We start from the raw sequence: 17,326 nt of genomic DNA on the forward strand, positions 1-17,326 counted from the left end.
TGACAACTCCTGCCGGACCTGAGACTCAAACCCGCAACCATCTGGTTACAAGTCTGTCGTGGCCTATAGTCTGTAACACTATGTACAGTCTGCCTAAAGAGAGACGAGCTGTCAACAGAAGCCAATTAGTGAGAAAATAAGTTTAAGAATGCCTGAAATTCAAGTTCAAATCAGTCAATGTCAGTCTAAACTATTATTCCCTTCTTCTGTTGAATGGCAATTTGTTTACAACACGAAGGTCTATATTAGCTGGAGAAAGCTATCTGTCCAAATTGGCATCCTATTCATCTCACTAGTAGTTGCTTGTTTAGTTCTGAGGCCAGTCATATAAAATGCTTAGACTAGTCTTACAAGTTTGTCAATTGAATTGTTTTTCTTTAAGACTGGTCATTTTATTTTATAAGTTGGGTACAAAAAACTTAAATCTGCCTAATATGAACCCGAAAAATAAAACTCATTACCCAACACTAGTTCTTAACACAGTTAACATGCAGCTGGCCCTAGATCACCATTAGAAATAGGTAGCCCGTGTGATTGGAATTCTGCCATCTTTACAGACAGTCAATCGGTACTAGACACAACTGCGTTTCACTTGACCTGTAAATGATATGTGGTTCGTTCTGAAATCACATCCTGACAAAGATGATGAACCGAAGGCACCACATGATCTCTCACAGTCCCAAGCCACTTAAAAATAACTTAAAAAGTAGCCAGACTGAGTGAGGGTTTGGTGTGTGATTAGGTTAAATTCTCTCTGAAGTTGTTCCGATAAGTAGCAACAATGGTAAAACATCTTTATATAATAAAAAAGGAGAATAAAGTCCAGCTGTAATCAAGTGAAATATGTCCTGGAATGTCTATTTTAATAATTCAATCAATGTAATTTTACAAGTCTAGTCTTCAACTAAAAAGTCTTTGAGTGTCTGACCTTCATCTAAATGAGTGAACAGCACCCATGTCCAGTGTTTCCTTTAGTATGCCGTTTAGCCTAAGTCAACCATAAAATAATCAGGAAATAACGTGTTATGCAAATGGTGAACTGTGATGATTTAATGAGTCTCATAACTGATCATTTACATCAAGCTGAATGGAAAATTATTATTGACATATTAATAGCTTTAAGGGCAATCATAAAGCTTTACCGCAAAGACTGTGGCTGTAATTTACATAAAACATTAAGTTTAAGAATCCTATGTTAATCCTAACTGGAATAAATAAGCATAGTTTTATGTGATATCAACCCATATAGTTCAATAAGAGTCCAATAAAAATATTAAATACTAAAATAACCCAGTGGCCTTTTGGCATTTTGTATTTGCTTGTACTTCATCAAATTCATGCTTTGTTCTGTTTGTTTGGCGGAGACCCTTTAATCGCCTGCTTCTTTACTTGTTCCAGACCGGAAATCCCAGAAGAAGAGCAACTATACTTTGTTAGAGACGCAGAATGTTTCCAGGAAAAGTTTGGTTGGTCTGGCTGCCTGATCTTAGATGCAATCAGCTGGACCTGTGGCAGTTTTAAGGGAAACTTAGGACCTATTGGTGGACGCGCTGTGCAAGGGGGTCTCTGGAGAATTTGTTTTGACCTAACCAGAGCAACTCTTCCTGGGGACAATTTTTCAGGAGATGAAGGTGATGTAATGCTAGGCTTATTCTGCCCCAGTGGTTTTCCAAGTGGGTGTCTGTGTATGTCAGCTTTAGGGGCTTGAAGCCCAAACGAGCGATTGCTAGTGTCTGCTTTGCTGATGGGTAACTTAGTGAACCCTCCTCTAACTTGAATAGGAATTCTGGATGAGGCTTGATGTGGTTGCTAGAATGAAGAACAGAACATTAATTAATGATATTTTTCTAAATCCAGTTCTCCAAATTGTTTTCAAACTAGTTGTGCATTCTTAATGGTACAGTAAGAAATTCTTACCTTCCTAACCAAACACTCCAGCTTGGGTTTTGCCTCTGGCGGGTTCATGCTTATCTGATTTGTACAAATATGTTCCTCTTCTTGTTTCTCATCAGTCAGAGCTGTAGGGTGACATGTTTCCTTTCTATGCCTACCGCAAACATCATGACCCAGTTTATTCTCTTTAGATTTTTCATTATTTATAGTCTTTGGTTCTAAAGGTTTATTTTTGCTCATCTTTGTTACTTTGCTCAGTGCAGCTCTAGGTCTTATGGGATCAGAATTGTTCAACTCTGTCTTTTGGAAGTCAGAATCCTCTAATATCAGCAGCTCAATGGTTTCAGACTGTTCAGGTAGTTTCTCTTGAGGATTGTGCTCCTTGGATTTTCTCTTTAGCGCTGCTGGACTGATCTCATCGCTCTGAAGTTTTAAATGCTCATTCACATGCTCTTCAGATTTCAGGCTGAGTGGATGATCTGATCCAGAATCTAAATCAGTCAATGGGTTTTGCAGTTCCTCTGTTGCCTTGGTCTTCTCTGGAATTACAGGAGTTACATCAGTTTTATCTTGCAGTACTGAACTCCTAAATTCACTGTCTGTTGCTGACTGTGGGATAGCATTTACTTCTGAAGCTCTGACCATTAAATCTGGACTTTCCTCAGACTGTGAGTCCTGTATTGGCGGTTGAAGTCTCTTTGTTGTAGTCTCAGCTAACTGGATAGACTGTCCCTTACATACTGAATCTAGACTTACCTTAGGTTCTAAGTCCTGCAGTGGTGGTTCTGCAGTTTTCTCAGCTAACTTTACAGATTGTACCTCACCCTTTACATCTTGACTTATTTGAGACTCTAAGTCCTGTAGTTGTGGTTCTGAATCTTTCTCAGCTAACGACTTTTCCTCACATAATAAATCCAGACTTTCATCAAGTTGCATGTCCTGTCGTGGTTCTTTTTCAGGTTGCTCAGATGCTAAATCCAGACTTATCTTAAGTTGTAAGTCTTGCATTGGTGCTTTTTCAACTTTCTCAACTAATTCTACAGAATCTTCTTTGGACTGTATCTTTAAAACCTTCAGAGATGCACTTATCTCATGCTCTTGCAATAAGTTACTAATCAGTATGCTCTCTACTACTGTCTCTGATGTAACTTCAGACTCTTGTAGTTGTCTGTGAGCATTCTCATCCTGTTGAGTTTGGGCATTATCTTCAGACTTTAAAACTGCCTGGTGACTGTCAGCTATCATCTCTAGTATTTGTTGAAATTTGAGCTGACCCTGTCCAAAATGCATTTCAGGGTCATTGTATTCTTTTGTGTTCTGACCTCTTAGTTCTGATAGTTTCTCATTTTCCAGTATAGGCTTCAGTACTTGTAGTCGTTCATCCGGACTTAATGTCTCCACTGAGCTTGGTTTCACTTCATGATCTATACCATCAATTTCTGACGTCAAACCCACTGTATCACTGCACTCAAAGTATTCCTCCGAAGTTGAAGAGAAGTTGAAGCAACCATTAGGAGTACATGAGAAATAACAGGGTTCACTGTATTTGACTGGTAGTTCACTATCATTTATTATGGTACCTTTGTCTCTTTTTTGAGCAGAGGTGTTTTTTGAAGTTGCAGCTGTTGTTTTTAAGTCCGGAAATAAGAAATTGAAAATAATACTGCAAGATGTTTTTAAAAGTTTCTGAATAAACAAGGTATTTTTACTATCCAAATCTGTATTCTCTTGAGCTGGGGATGAATTTGAGCAAGGAACTCCCTGCTCTTGTTGACTGTTTTCGATTGAATTATGCAAAGATTCTGGTGTATTTTCAGGCAAAAAGACATCTCCTACAGACCTAAAGTCAGCCACAGGACTAAAACACTGGTAGAATTCATCAGACAATGAAGAGATGCTGGAGTCACAGTTAGATCCCTGCGTACTATTCCAGCCATTTTGTTTTGTGTCTGGTTTTGTATCTCTATAGTCATGAGTGGCAACATCATTTATGACTTGGTCATCTTGGCTTTGCTTAACAGAAGGGGTTTCTGAGATTGCAAATGATTCATAATGATGTTTGATGGACAACACTGATGATGATGATTTCAATTCAAGATCCTCTGAGGTTTGGGCAGGACATTTTAGAGGTTTTGGAGTATCCAGAGCTTGCTTTGTATCTGTATCATCTTGAGCAAAAGATAAAATTGTATTGGGAAAGTCTTTTTCCCTATTTATATTTTTTCTATGGAAAGATATAGAGGCCAGCTCTTTTTCCATCACGCATAGTTGTTCTTTATTTACTTTATTACAGGCAAGCACATGCACTGTTTTCGGCTTCTCCAAAGGTGAGATAAGATTCTCTCTCTGGCTGCTTCTTTGATGTTGATTTTGATCAAAATACTTCTGCGCTTCACCTGATGTTTGCTTCTGAACTGGAGCTTCAGGATCAGAGGTAGTTTGGGATATAGGTCCAGGACAATCCCTCAAAGACTCCTTTGGATCATGAAGAGGATCCTTGAATCGGATGGCTTGAGACACTTCAAAGAGTTCTGAACGCATTAGGTGAGCTTGCAGTGGCTTGTTGGAGTCTCTTATGTTTATAAAACCAATGACATCACTCGGCGGGTCAGGATCGGGCCAGGTTGGCACATAATTGATCATGTTTGCCTTTTCCAGGTTGAGCAGTCCTGGGTGAACTGGTGGCACCACTGGTGTGTCTTTAATTTGTTTGATGACTTCTGGTTGATTCCTGGAAGTGCTGTTCTTGGCACTTGTCTGGTCAGATGCAGGTCTGTTGGAAGTGAAAGTGCAGTTGGAGACAAGAGTGTATTTCGGGTTAATAAGCTTGAGTGCTGTTGTGGCTGAGGGAAGTAGAGTAGGTACTACTTGAGGGAGGAAATCAGGTTCAGGCTCACTGCTTAGATTAATCGTGCTCAGACACACTCCATTAGACATCACATACATGTCCTGAAACAATGAGTCAAACGTGTCGACTGCTTGGCCAGTGAGAACCGTGATGAGATTTCTGTCCAGTCTTGAGGCAGACCACGTGAAACTGAAAGTAAACAACACATTTTTAATCGTACTAATTATGTTTATTAATGTATTTATTGATGCATTTAGATTGTACTAGAATCATTAAATAGGTTAGGTCTAATCTTGTTAAACTTGGTTGACTAGACTTACCTATATGACCCTGAGACTGCTTTGTCTCCGTCAATAAACATGAACTTCTGGCTTTGGCTTCCACACACTCTCTTGGAGGATCGACTAAAAAATCCTGTCCCTCTGATGCTGCGCACTCTCATGTTCTGATGGAAAAGCAAAGTTTGGTATCGTTAACTACTGGGTGGATGAAAAAAAAGAGATGATACTTTCCCACCTGAAGGAATGAGAAACCAATGAAATTCATCTATCATCAGGGTTTTATGTGTACCAAGAGAGTTAATTGACTGGATCAATAACCAAATATGACCTATTAGACTCTGCAAATGCCTTTTATTTTTAAGACATCGATTCTGACACACTATGTTTATGCCAGTAAGCCTGGCCAAGCAAAGCGGGTGACTTGAGTTCATCAACAAAAGTCTATTAGTATATGATCACATTAGAAAGTAAGCACATTATTTGTCACATATGTAATGTTTGCACACATTTGTGCATTGTTGGTCATCTGGAACTACACTGCACTAAGCCTGTTGTGGTCATCCAGTCTTAATTACTAATCACACGTCAGTATTAAGAATCTTTGGGAGGGGGTGGGGCTGTTTACCATCCACCAAGTTTCTGTGGTGCCTTTAGGTGAAACACAGACAGAAGCCAATATCTCTATTCAGGTCAAGTGACAGAAAATGTACAGTATATAACAGAACATCTAAATGTATTGTAGTAAATACACTTCTAATATTTTATAGATTTGTAAAATAAAAAAGCCTTTTATTGTATATAAACACTTCATACATTAAATTTTTTTTAATCCCTTTTTATGACTGATAGAGTTTAAGACTCCATGTCATTTCAAACCTGTGTTGTGTTAATGGAGATGATGATTTTGCAATTGTACTGTCTTGATTAATGCTTAATTTGCTATAAACAGATGTACTGTAACCTAAGTAGTAATAATGCTTTTGCTTAAGTACAAAGATGTAACCCTGTGATGAATGCTATATGGAAAATGTATTGTGTAACTTCACTAACATTAAGAAAACTGCTTACTTGCATGAAATGTATGAAGTGACTGAGTTAGAGAAGAAACATTTATGTATTAGAAATAGTTTTTATGATAAATGCACAATATAGTAGTTAAGGTGCATTTCACAGACGGTTAAGAGGAAAAAGAAGAGGAAAAGGGCTAAAGCAATGCGAAGTAAACAACTGAAAGCCTCGGCAGAGGAGTTGGCAGCACTCCAGGTGATGACATCAGAAGAGCCAGCATTCGACGTCTGTGTATAAAAGACTGAGAGAGAGACTCGACGGACGGATACTGAACAAGCACAGTATCCCTCGACGCCTGATATCAGCTGATTATATCTTGATTTTGTAACTTTACTATTGTACTTTGATATAACTTTTGTTAACTTTAATAAAACTTGTATTTTATTATTGACAAGTTATGGTCTGCAAGAGTAGTAATTTAAGAGCCGTAAGCAAGAACTGACCACAGGGAAGTCTTCTGAGCAAATTGTAAGTACTATTAGAATGCTTATAGTTTTGTCCAGAGTCGACTTTCCTTACCTACCTGAGAATAATAAATAAATAGGTTAAAGGTGTATAGATAAAGGAGACACCATAAAACAGTTGCAAAACTATCTATCATCAGCAGAAATCTGTTTCTGTCTCTAAACATAAGTGACAAGAGTCATAAGTGCTCACAGTTGTCCCAGGCTGTTTGGAAATTTAGACTTAGACTGATTTGCATGTTCCAAAATTTCTCTCTCAGTTGCTTCTGCTCATTAAACTGTAGGCTTTTAATAATCTGATGTTTATATTCTGCTAATAAATCATTTATAAATCATACTAAATTGCAACTCTTAACTGTGACATGCCTTTAGGTGTCCAGTGTGCATGCCTGCTTTCTCACACATTCTCAGGAAGTGCTTCACTCCGGTGGCCTCCAACATAATGTACACAGAAACCTTCCGCTTGTAGCTTGCATCCAGGAGATCTTTGAAAATGTCAATATCTGTGAACAAGTCCATGACAATTGCAATAACCTGCAAAGGGACAGGTGTTATTAAAAACACTAGAACTTGGTGGCAAAAAAGACTGTATGATATCTGTCAAAAACATACTGATAATGATAATGCATGTTAATAAAACTGTGCAGACAGATAAATAATAATTACAAAAAAATAATTCCAAGTAATTAGAACAGCAGATCTGAAGTGCATGGTACACTGAGGACTATAAAATTTTCAAGATCTGAAAAATGATGTACACACACACACACACACACACACACACACATATATATATATATACATATATATATATATATATATATATATATATATATATATATATATATACATATATATATATATAGGCTATATACACTACACACACACACACACACACACACACGCACACACACACACACACACACACACACATATATATATATATATATATATATATATATATATATATATATATATATATATATAGACTACACTACACACACACACACACACATTTTACATACACACTACACTCTCAGAAAAAAGGTACAAAAGCTGTCAATGGGGTGGTAGTACCTTTTCAAAAATTACTAATATGTAAGGTACATATTATTATTACATACTGGTAAGGTAGCCTGTGTCCTTTAAGGTAAGGTACCTTTTTAAAGGGTACTGCCCCATTGACAACTTCTGTACATTTTTTCTTATAGTGTGTAGGCTGTTTTGTGATTCTGAGAACACGTAGTTCTCTATGCAGGACTTTGTTCTGTCTTTATTCACCAAAGGTGAGTCACAACAAAAATCACAAAATCATAATAATAATAATATATAACATTCATCCCCTACCTTTTGTGCTTGGGAGATCATTTTTCTAACGACCTCTTTAATATGTGACTGTCCCTCATAAGGAGGCTGAATGTACACTTGAACGCGAGTCAGTCCGCGGTAGGACGCCCGGTCCGGCCACCCGATGTCCAGCAGCGGGATCGAGCGGTCCGAGCGGTCAGGCCAGTACTGAAGCGAAACCTCTTCCCCATCACTGTCGCCGAGCAGCTCAGCGTTAAAATCAAGGGAACCCGGGCAATACACCTCCACAGTGTTGAGAATGCTCTCAAGTTCAAGGTCTGATAGAAAGCAGCGGATGTTGTTTGTTTGGATGTAGTCCTCATAGGCGTCCTGTCCGTCATGTATGAGTGTTTCCAGCGCGAGCCTCTGCTGCTCGCTGTAGAAGAACCCCGGCTTGGACTCGTTTGTGCGCAAATTGATGTGATTGTTATCAAGGCACTGAACCTGTGACAGTGCCATTACTTGAGCTCAGTGGTATTTTTAACAGCATTCAAAATGGATTTGCGTAAAACTGACAAGTTTAGTTCAACTATTTTAACCTACAAGATATTATAGCTACATAAAAGGCACACGCGTACAGTGTAAGATCCGGTTGACTTGCTACTGTTCATCAGTTCATCCTGTCAAGAGTAGCCTACTAGTGTGTGTGTGTGTGTGTGTGTGTGTGTGTGTGTGTGTGTGTGTGTGTGTGTGTTCACGCACAGATGCAAGAAAAGAGCAGGTAAGCGCACCTCTCAATCACGTGACTCTCTATCCACCAATGGTAAGAGAAACCCAACAAACTTTATGGTGTGATTCAATCTGAGTGTCAACTAATCTCCGTTTAGTTGTGGGGACGTTTCGAGAGGCAATTTGATGGTAAAATGGGCAGATATGTCTTGCTAAGCGTTTAAATTATGTATAAGTTAATGCATAATACTTAATTTTAGAATGGTTTCTTTTTGTAATGGTGAAAAATGACCCAGGAAGGCGATGTTTCAACATTTCAGAGCTCACTGCTCTAAAACCTTCACTATTTGGAGAAAAATCCTGGAATGTTTTCCTCTAAAACCTTAATTTCTTTGCGACTGAAAACAGAAAGGCATAAACATCTTGGATGACATGGGGGTGAGTAAATTATCAGGAAATTTTTATTCTGGAAGTGAACTACACCTTTAAAGCAATATTCTAAAATCTAATTTGAAATTCAAGAGGTAATCCATGGCTTAAAAAAAAACATTAATTCCTTTTACAGTACTTTGCAGCACATCAGAATGTCAAATAATGGAAGATGGAATGATCTTCATAATTTTATATCAGGTTTAGTCATTTCCTGGCTTGACCCAATAGCCATATTAGGCTCTAACTGAAGACTAGTCACATGTACAAACTATTGTGTTAATATTCATCTATTTTCAGTCATCATAATGCAACATTTATATAGTCAAAAGAAAACAAGACAAAAACAGTTATGAACAATATATACACAGAACAAAAGTATAATAAATATAGCAATTAATAAAAAAAAAGATCAAAATTTATAAGCAAAGTGCAGTGAAGATATATATAAAATTCAAAATCTCCATTTGCATTTTTATGGACCAAAGGACCCAAGAATGCAGGTTTTTTTTTTTTTTTTTGTATAATGGTGCTTGATAGTTAAGGGCATTTGGCTTAAAAAGCTGACAGTTGTCATCTTAGTGTCAACAGCATGATTATGTTTTAGGAACTGTGGCTAGATAAGTTCATTTCTGCCTGATTACTTGTTCCAAAGTCATTTTCAAAGTTAGCTTGATCATTTGTGTCGTATTAAACCATTAAATGATGCTAACAATTGACTACTGATATTTACAAACAGTGCTGTTATTGTCCTTCAGAGTCAGCGATAGGTGGGCTTGACGTACTCGGGTGGGAAAAAGCCCACAAGGCCACGACAACAACCTTTCCAGCGCTGAGAATCAGAGCAGTCCAGCAGTTCTATGACATCACCCCGCAGGAAGTGCAGCTGGGAGTCGTGCTCTGGATTGAAGTCAAACAGGGCTTGTGCTTCATGGGGCCTCTGATGGGAAACAATAACAGACAAAGGTCATTTTTGTTTTGCTTGCCTTTACATTTTCTACATTTAAGTCCATTTTGATATCATACATTATGGACCTCACCATTACTATTACACCTGAGATATTTTTTGTTGTTTCATAACTGATAAGTTTGTTTCTCCTGATGTGAACTGCATGTAATTTGGATAAATGGCAATCAAGTAATTGTTTAATTTACATGGAAAGTATGCTTGAAAGCCTGTTGTTGTTGTTGTTGTCAAAAAGAAACGGCTGTATATGTATGTGTTGTCGTACCTTTAATGTATGTTCTGTTTCCTTCAGATAAACAGTCCTTTCCCTTGCTATGCTGTTGGTCTTGTAGAAGTCCACCAGCTGGTTTAAGGAAGGAAAGATCTCCTCCCAAACATAGTAATAGCCATCTCTGTCCTTTAACACCTTGAAATGCTGTACATGATCCCCATAGCTGGTCAGAGGAGACAGAAATTCAGAATAAGCACACAGCACTACACAATATCAGAGTACTTACAAAATAAGCATTAACTAAGGTTCTGCAACATTCCGTTTATTGACTGCAGTTCTGTTGTGAAACAAAATTAATTAAAAAAATTATACAATTCATTACAATGGAAATACAAAAAAATGGGAAATTCTTAAAAAAAAAAAGCGCATGCACACACACTTTTTAATGGAAACATTTCAAAGAAAGATTTTGCTGGTTTTTGAACAATCACGGCAGGTTTAGTACATCCTCTTTTTTACATTAGAGGATCTGTAAGCAACTATACTTAATGCAGGTCAAACATTTCACAACAATTAGTCAGCATGTCTTCCAAATTTCAGTAAACCTAAAAGCTTGTGACCGTAAATGTGAAATACTGTACTTCCTCAAAAGATTCCTTAAAGGGATACTCCACCCCAAAATGAAAATTTTGTCATTAACCTCTGTGTCGTTCCAAACCCTTAAAAGCTTTGTTTGTCTTCGGAGAACAATGTAAGATATTTTGGATGAAAATTGTATGGTTGAGACCGTACCATAGGCTGCCAAGTAAATAACACTGTCAAGGTCCAGAAAAGTATGAAAGACTTCATCAGAATAGTCCATCTGCCATATGCCAATTCAACCATTATGTTATGAAGCGATGAGAATACTTTCTGTACATGAAGAAAACAAAAATAACAATTTTATTCAACCATTCTTTTGTCAACAGTCTCCTCTGTGTCTCTCCATATCACTGTATGATCTTCTGTATCAGCCGCGCCACAAGGATGCGGAAAGACTGGAAAGACTGTTGACAAAGGAATTGTTGAATAAAGTCGCTATTTTTGTTTTCTTCGTTTACAAAAAGTATTGTCGTCACTTAATAACGTTGAACCACTGATGGCAGATGGACTATTCTGACGATGTCTTTCATACTTTTCTGGACCTTGACAGTCTGACTTACTTGGGAGTCTATGGGACAGTCACAAGCCTCCCGGTTTTCATCCAAAATATCTTACATTTTGCTCAGAAGATAAACAAAGCTTTTACGGGTTTGGAACAACATGGTGGTAAGTGATTAATGACAAAATATTCATTTTGGGGTGGAGTATCCCTTTAAAGTCAGATGCTAGATGCTTCATCATGCAGTGCTATTTATAGGCTGATTAAACTAATCACAAACACAGTCTTGAATTGAGTCATAAATGAGGTTGTTGTAACAGAAATAAGTCTAGCAAAGTCAATCCACTTTGACGGCTTAATGGTTTCTGTGCATTATATGCTGGTGATGGGGTTTAGGTCATGGGTGAGAACAGAAGCTATAATTAAATATACTAGATGTGCATGATTTGCTGGTTCGCCGAAAAAACCTGTCATTTTTTCTCTCTGCTGTCAGTGTCACTGACAATGACCTACATTCATTGCTTAGACCTTCAAAGCTGTTGTGGTTTGTAGCAAGGCAGATACATCTTGCATGTGTTAAGGTAGTAGCAAATGGCTGTGGAACGTTGCATTACTGCTGTAACAAAGCTGTTTCTTTTGACTCACTATGAACGACAGTTTAATCATTTTATCTAGTGATCAGCCCAGTGGAAACTTTAGCTCCCTAATGCAGGATTACCTGCTTGCTTCATCACTGAAGATGACTGGCAGGCAAAAAAAATTCTGCTTTGATATAAAGTTCTAGACATTTGGAGGCTCTAGACCAAATTCATCTGGAAGGCCCTCAATAAACAAACATGATTCCTAACCTTTTCATTTATAGAACATATCTTTTTTTTTATTTTATTTTTTACTATTTTTAATGTTTTTGAAAGTCTCTTATGCTCGTCAAGCCTGGATTTATTTGCTGAAAAATACAGAAAATATTGTGAAATATTATTACAATTTAAAATAATGGTTTTCTATTTTACCACAGCCTCCTTTAAAATATAATCTATTTCTGTGGTGCAAAGCTGAATTTTCTTCAGCCATTACTCCAGTCTTCAGTCTCACATGATCCCTCAGAAATCATTCTAAAATGCTGATTTATTATTAATGTTAGAAACCCTTTTTCTAAGGATTTAAAAATAGTAATGTGTCCAAACTTTTGACCGGTACTGTATGTACATATTAATCGAACTTTATCTAAGGTAATCTTTATCTAAAGTACAGATGATCACATAGCAGAAAATAAGTTAATTTCAGGCGACAGAATTTTCATTTTTTTGACTGGTGGTGGACATGCACATAGGATAGCGCCGGTGCTGAGGTGCAAAAGCTAAAAGGTGCATGTTTGTAATTTATTTGCCCCTAAATGGTAGGCTACACATTATTAGCACTTTAAAAGTGCACATTAGTACCTTTTGAAAGAGTACTGCCCCAGTGACAAACTGAAAACTGATATCATACAAACATTAAAAAGATTTAATGTAAATTTTAAGTGGTTTTCTGTGCAACAAATATCTAATAAAAATACAATATTCAAAACTATGACGTCTGTAACATTTAATGATTAAAAAAAGTTTCTTATAGTCACCAAATTTATTTGATAAAAAATATAGTAAAAGCTGTAATATTGTGAAATATTATTACATTTTTAAATAACTTTTTTATTTTTATATTTTTTTTAAATGTAATTTATTCCTGTGATGGCAAAGCCTAATTTTTAGTATATATTACTCTAGTCATCAGTGTAACATTATACTTAAGAAATCATTAAAATTTTTGTAGCATTATATGTGTATTAACTGTCACTTTAGAGCAATTTAATGCATCCTGATCGAGTATAAGAATAATTTCTTTTAAAAAGGGGTATTGACCCCAGTGTACATCACCCAGACTTTCTGTATAGTTTCTCAGTTATGTCATGAATTGCATGAGTTACAAATGTAAAAAAATATTCAGATTAAAATCAATCCAGGCTCCAAGCTTGAGTTGCCAACCAGACATCAAAACCAAGCATGAAATACTCAACAATTCTGTTATTAAAACATTTTTATATTGTACTTTCTTTTAACCATGTCTTGCACAAGAAATACAATTAAGAAATACAAACAAGGTTTTTAATGAATATGATGAAACCCAAAAAGAGGAAGCTGACATGGCCAGACATTTGTCATATCTGAAAAGACCAGGACATCATCATAAAATGGTGGAATATATTGTCTCAGAGAAAAACAGGAACATGAGTACTTTAGAAAAAAAAATAATCAGAGCACTTGAGGTTTCTTATGTTTTCTTCCCGTTAACCCAGTTCAAACCTGGATGGCATTGGAAATTAATGCCCAAAGTCATCAAAGATTTACAGTTTTAAAATCAGAGGCATTCCAGGCATTCACATTGCTCATTTTGCACTATGACCTCGATTTGTCATTTAACATCTTTTATGGCAATCAACTAAAATGCTAGATTCAGATTTCATCGATCACATGGAGATCACACCTGTGTCAGTCTTATTATTAATCTGTGTCCGCAGACCGCAATTTCTCAAGGAATGCATGCAGAGCTGTGTCACACATTAGCCCTGGACCTGCAGACCAGCTGCCAATTCCACTCTTCATAGTGTGTTGTGCAGTCATTCAATCTCACAATATCCCAAGCCTGTTATTCCACACCTGAGGCCAGCCCTCAGCTGTTTATCCCAGCAAACTTGTTCCCAGACAGGCTTGTGCTCTGCCATCCAAACCCAACTCAACCATCAAGAAGCGGACGGTAATGAGCCGGACAGAATAATAATGTGATCCCAGCAACAGCGCACTTGATGAATATTAAATGAAATCTCTGCTCTGACATAATAGCTTTCTGATGCCCTCATTTTTCAGACAACTTCTTCATACATTTTCTTAAGCAGCAGGGGATATTGGCATCCTTGCAAAGTATGTCAGCTGGATTTCGATGGACCCTATACAATTTTTCTCATTATTCAATTTCTAGTTATGCTTTTATGAGGCAATGCAGCAAACGACAAATGACAGTGACCCCAACAACCGTGCAGTGAGTAGACTAGGCTAGGAATTCTGGGATGTGTCTTACCTGACGGACATGGAGAATTCTCCAGGTGCACTCTCACTCTCTCTTACTAAGAAGCTTCCACACGTCTGCTGGTGCAGTCGATTCTCGGCCATGTGTCTGGAGATACGGCCCACAAACCATCTGTGGGCGAGATAGAGGGGCACAGCAGCGCTATTAGACATTAAATAAACAGCTAGAAAGGTGCTGTTACTTAAATAGCATTGTGTGTGTGTTTTATACAATGCATCAGTATGTGGAAAACTAATGGCAAACCTTGTCTTTTGGTATTGTATAAAATTCTTAAATAACGTTTTAAATAATTAAGATATGTGAATGATTTTAAAAGAAGTCTCTTTTTAGGCTGTATTTATTGGTTACAAAACACAGTAACAACTGAAATATTATGACAATTTAAAATTGTCATAATTTGTCATAATATTTTAAAATTCTATTTGAATATTAGAAATTCGAAATATTCCTCCGATGTTAAAGCTGAATTTTCAGCAGTCATTACTCCAGTCTTCAGTGTCACATGATCATTCAGAAATCAATCTAATATACTGCTTTGATGCTCTGCTGTTATTAATTATTCCTGATGTTCAGTTATTTATGAAACATGTTTTTGGTGCTTAATATTTTTGTGGAAATCGGACTCACTAAAGGATAGAAAGTTCACAGAAAGAGAACAGCACATATTTGAAATATTAATCTTTTGTGACATTCTAAACATTAATGACACTTTTGATCAATGTAATGCCTCCTTGCTGAATAAAATGAAAAATAATATTACTCCAAAGTTCTGAATGGTTGTGTATCATGGTTTCCACAAAATATAAATCAGCAAAAACTGTTTTCAACATCAATAATAACAGGATTGTTTTTAATGCTGTGTGTATGTTTACTGCGTATATGGAATATACCTGACATCATAGAGCTAAAACATAATGTAAAGAAAAAAAATACAACAGCTCAAATAATTTGGTCCTGGAAAAATTTGATGAAAAATATTTGAGCTCATGCTGAAATTGCTCATACATGAATATGATAATAAACTTTAGTATATTGGCATAAGCCAAATTTGAAATTTATGTGGTGTTTTTTTACTCAGAAAACCATCAGAGAAGCAGGTGACTCTGTTTAATCTCATTGAGGCCATTGAGATTAAAATCAACTCACTTCTGATCTAGTGTTAACCAACTATACCAACATAAATCAAATCAATGCTTTCCAAGGTTTACAGACATTGTACTTACTTGTGTGGCTTTAAGCTGATATAGTTTTTAGGTACATAGCCCTTCCTGTTCACCAACTCTGCAGTGTACCAGTTAGGATCATCTTCCATATTAGTGATCTAGAGGAAGAAAAAACAATAAGCCAATTCTAGCATTAGGCAAACAATCGGTCTGTATGTTTAAACCAACACAAAACTGCTCGTACCTTGAGCACGTCTCCCTTCTGAAAGCTAAGCTCGTCACTTTCCGTGGCACAAAAGTTGTAAAGAGCTACTGCTTCCATCCTGAGCTGGAGGTGAAGCCTGACCCCAGAAGATCAGTGTAGCTAGACGTCCCACCACAGCAACAGAATACTGAAGAGAGGAAAGGATGAGACCAGAGAGCATCCACGCTGAAACAGATCGTCCAGAGACAGGCTTACTGTCAAACAGCGCTTCGTGATACATGAGAATGTGTGTGGGTCTAAAAGAGAGAGTGAGGCAGAAAAAGCATGTGGGAGGGAGGCAGGGGTGGCAGTTCCTGTCTCAGAGCGCTCTAATAGAAGGAAATACAGCTCTGTGAGAAACAGGAAAGTTGAAAAAATGATGGAAGGAAGACGAAAAGAATGGCCTCTTGAAAACTTCCCGTTATCAGAGAGCCGGACCTGCGTATTACAAGGGAAGAATAACACACATGTTTTCGCCTGACTGCTGTTTTATGAGTGATCTGTCACTTGAGTTTATCTGTTAAATCTGTGTAAGTTTAGGCTTTACATATTACTAGCGCTCATATGTTTGAAAATAGCTGGAGGTGAATCAAATCAGCTGTGGAGTTCATCTGAAAGAATTCATGATTTAAAGAACATACAGTATATGTGTTTCAAGATGAGCAAACACCAAGGCTTTACTGAACACCTCAACTGTTTCTCTATTGGGGGAGCTGTTTAGCACACGGCTAGATATTCACATGAATTGGTCTTTTCTTTTGATACACCTTAATAAAACAAATTATTTTTGCACGTTTGCTTTTTTATAGTAAAATAGTTTGGATTAATACCTCTAGCTTTCACATTTTTCATTTTCCATCTACAGTATATAACTTCACCATTATATTGATGATCATGTTTATGTTTGGTAAGAAAGCAGATAGATAGCAAGCTGTCATTCAGCAGATGCTTTTGCAAAGTGATTTCCTAATAGTTTTGCAGCTTGAGGTTATCTACACACATTTTCTTTCAAATGATTATTAACATGTATTTTTATTGATTAAATAGGTCCTAGTACGTTTTATATATGCATCTGATTGTATTTAACATGTTCTATGTGGAATTTATGGCCCTGTCTCAAATGGCACCCGCACTTTTACTGTCGGGTAGAAATCAAATTCAAAGAGTCTATCTTGGCATTGGCTATATGCAAGAGGACTGTGATGGGACTCATAGCGTAGACAGTCATTATTGCTGTTTGAAGGAACTCTCTCCAGGGTGGAAAGGAGCTGTTTACAAATTCCCTTTCAGAACATTAAAGTTTAGCCTTAAAAAAAGACTTTATAAATGATCACTTAAATGTGATAAACATTTACTCACTCTATGTGCACTAGACAAAACATTTACCTTGACTTAAACTGTTACTTCAACTTGGAAACATTTTGCACCACAAAAGACAATCTGTGAATGTCACTTGCACTCAGATCTAAGATTGCATATGA

The 17,326-nt window shown here is 36.9% G+C and overlaps 2 protein-coding genes and 1 long non-coding RNA gene across 4 annotated transcripts; 1 reads left to right on the forward strand and 2 right to left on the reverse strand.

Annotated features, from left to right (window-relative positions):
• Nucleotides 1–1,335: 1,335 nt before the first annotated feature.
• LOC132149729 (uncharacterized) lies at nucleotides 1,336–8,559 on the reverse strand. Its single transcript, XM_059559138.1, has 5 exons — nucleotides 7,902–8,559; nucleotides 6,921–7,088; nucleotides 5,062–5,186; nucleotides 1,918–4,930; nucleotides 1,336–1,809 (listed from the first exon to the last, which is right to left on the reverse strand). Exons 1-5 carry the CDS (start codon nucleotides 8,358–8,360, stop codon nucleotides 1,336–1,338), a joined length of 4,239 nt encoding a protein of 1,412 aa, XP_059415121.1. The 5' UTR covers nucleotides 8,361–8,559.
• Nucleotides 8,560–8,713: 154 nt separating this feature from the next.
• On the forward strand, nucleotides 8,714–10,397 carry LOC132149340 (uncharacterized). 2 transcript variants are annotated; one of them, XR_009435020.1, is made up of 4 exons: nucleotides 8,714–8,759; nucleotides 8,871–9,008; nucleotides 9,758–9,965; nucleotides 10,267–10,383. It is a non-coding gene; the product is annotated as an uncharacterized LOC132149340 (long non-coding RNA). The 2 variants fall into 2 exon arrangements; XR_009435019.1 differs by lacking the exon at nucleotides 8,714–8,759 and having other exon boundaries at nucleotides 10,259–10,397.
• On the reverse strand, nucleotides 9,002–16,116 carry LOC132149338 (GRB2-related adapter protein-like). Its single transcript, XM_059558497.1, has 5 exons — nucleotides 15,846–16,116; nucleotides 15,662–15,759; nucleotides 14,430–14,549; nucleotides 10,232–10,400; nucleotides 9,002–9,939 (listed from the first exon to the last, which is right to left on the reverse strand). Exons 1-5 carry the CDS (start codon nucleotides 15,921–15,923, stop codon nucleotides 9,760–9,762), a joined length of 645 nt encoding a protein of 214 aa, XP_059414480.1. The 5' UTR covers nucleotides 15,924–16,116; the 3' UTR covers nucleotides 9,002–9,759.
• Between the last annotated feature and the right edge of the window lie 1,210 nt (nucleotides 16,117–17,326).

Source organism: Carassius carassius, chromosome 9, assembly GCF_963082965.1.
Source record: "Carassius carassius chromosome 9, fCarCar2.1, whole genome shotgun sequence".
NCBI lineage: Eukaryota > Metazoa > Chordata > Actinopteri > Cypriniformes > Cyprinidae > Carassius > Carassius carassius.

What these genes read in the sequence shown, in the direction of transcription:
- LOC132149729 (XM_059559138.1), bottom strand. Translation starts at nt 8,360, where the DNA reads ATGGCACTGTCACAGGTTCAGTGCCTTGATAACAATCACATCAATTTG. An exon ending in TGCACACTGGACACCTAAAG is followed by an intron (nt 5,187 to 6,920) that starts GCATGTCACAGT and finishes CTTTTCCATCAG; the next exon opens with AACATGAGAGTGCGCAGCAT. An exon ending in TGGAGTGTTTGGTTAGGAAG is followed by an intron (nt 1,810 to 1,917) that starts GTAAGAATTTCT and finishes TCTTCATTCTAG; the next exon opens with CAACCACATCAAGCCTCATC.
- LOC132149338 (XM_059558497.1), bottom strand. Translation starts at nt 15,923, where the DNA reads ATGGAAGCAGTAGCTCTTTACAACTTTTGTGCCACGGAAAGTGACGAG. An exon ending in GAATTCTCCATGTCCGTCAG is followed by an intron (nt 10,401 to 14,429) that starts GTAAGACACATC and finishes TCCTCTGACCAG; the next exon opens with CTATGGGGATCATGTACAGC. An exon ending in AAACAGAACATACATTAAAG is followed by an intron (nt 9,940 to 10,231) that starts GTACGACAACAC and finishes GTTTCCCATCAG; the next exon opens with AGGCCCCATGAAGCACAAGC.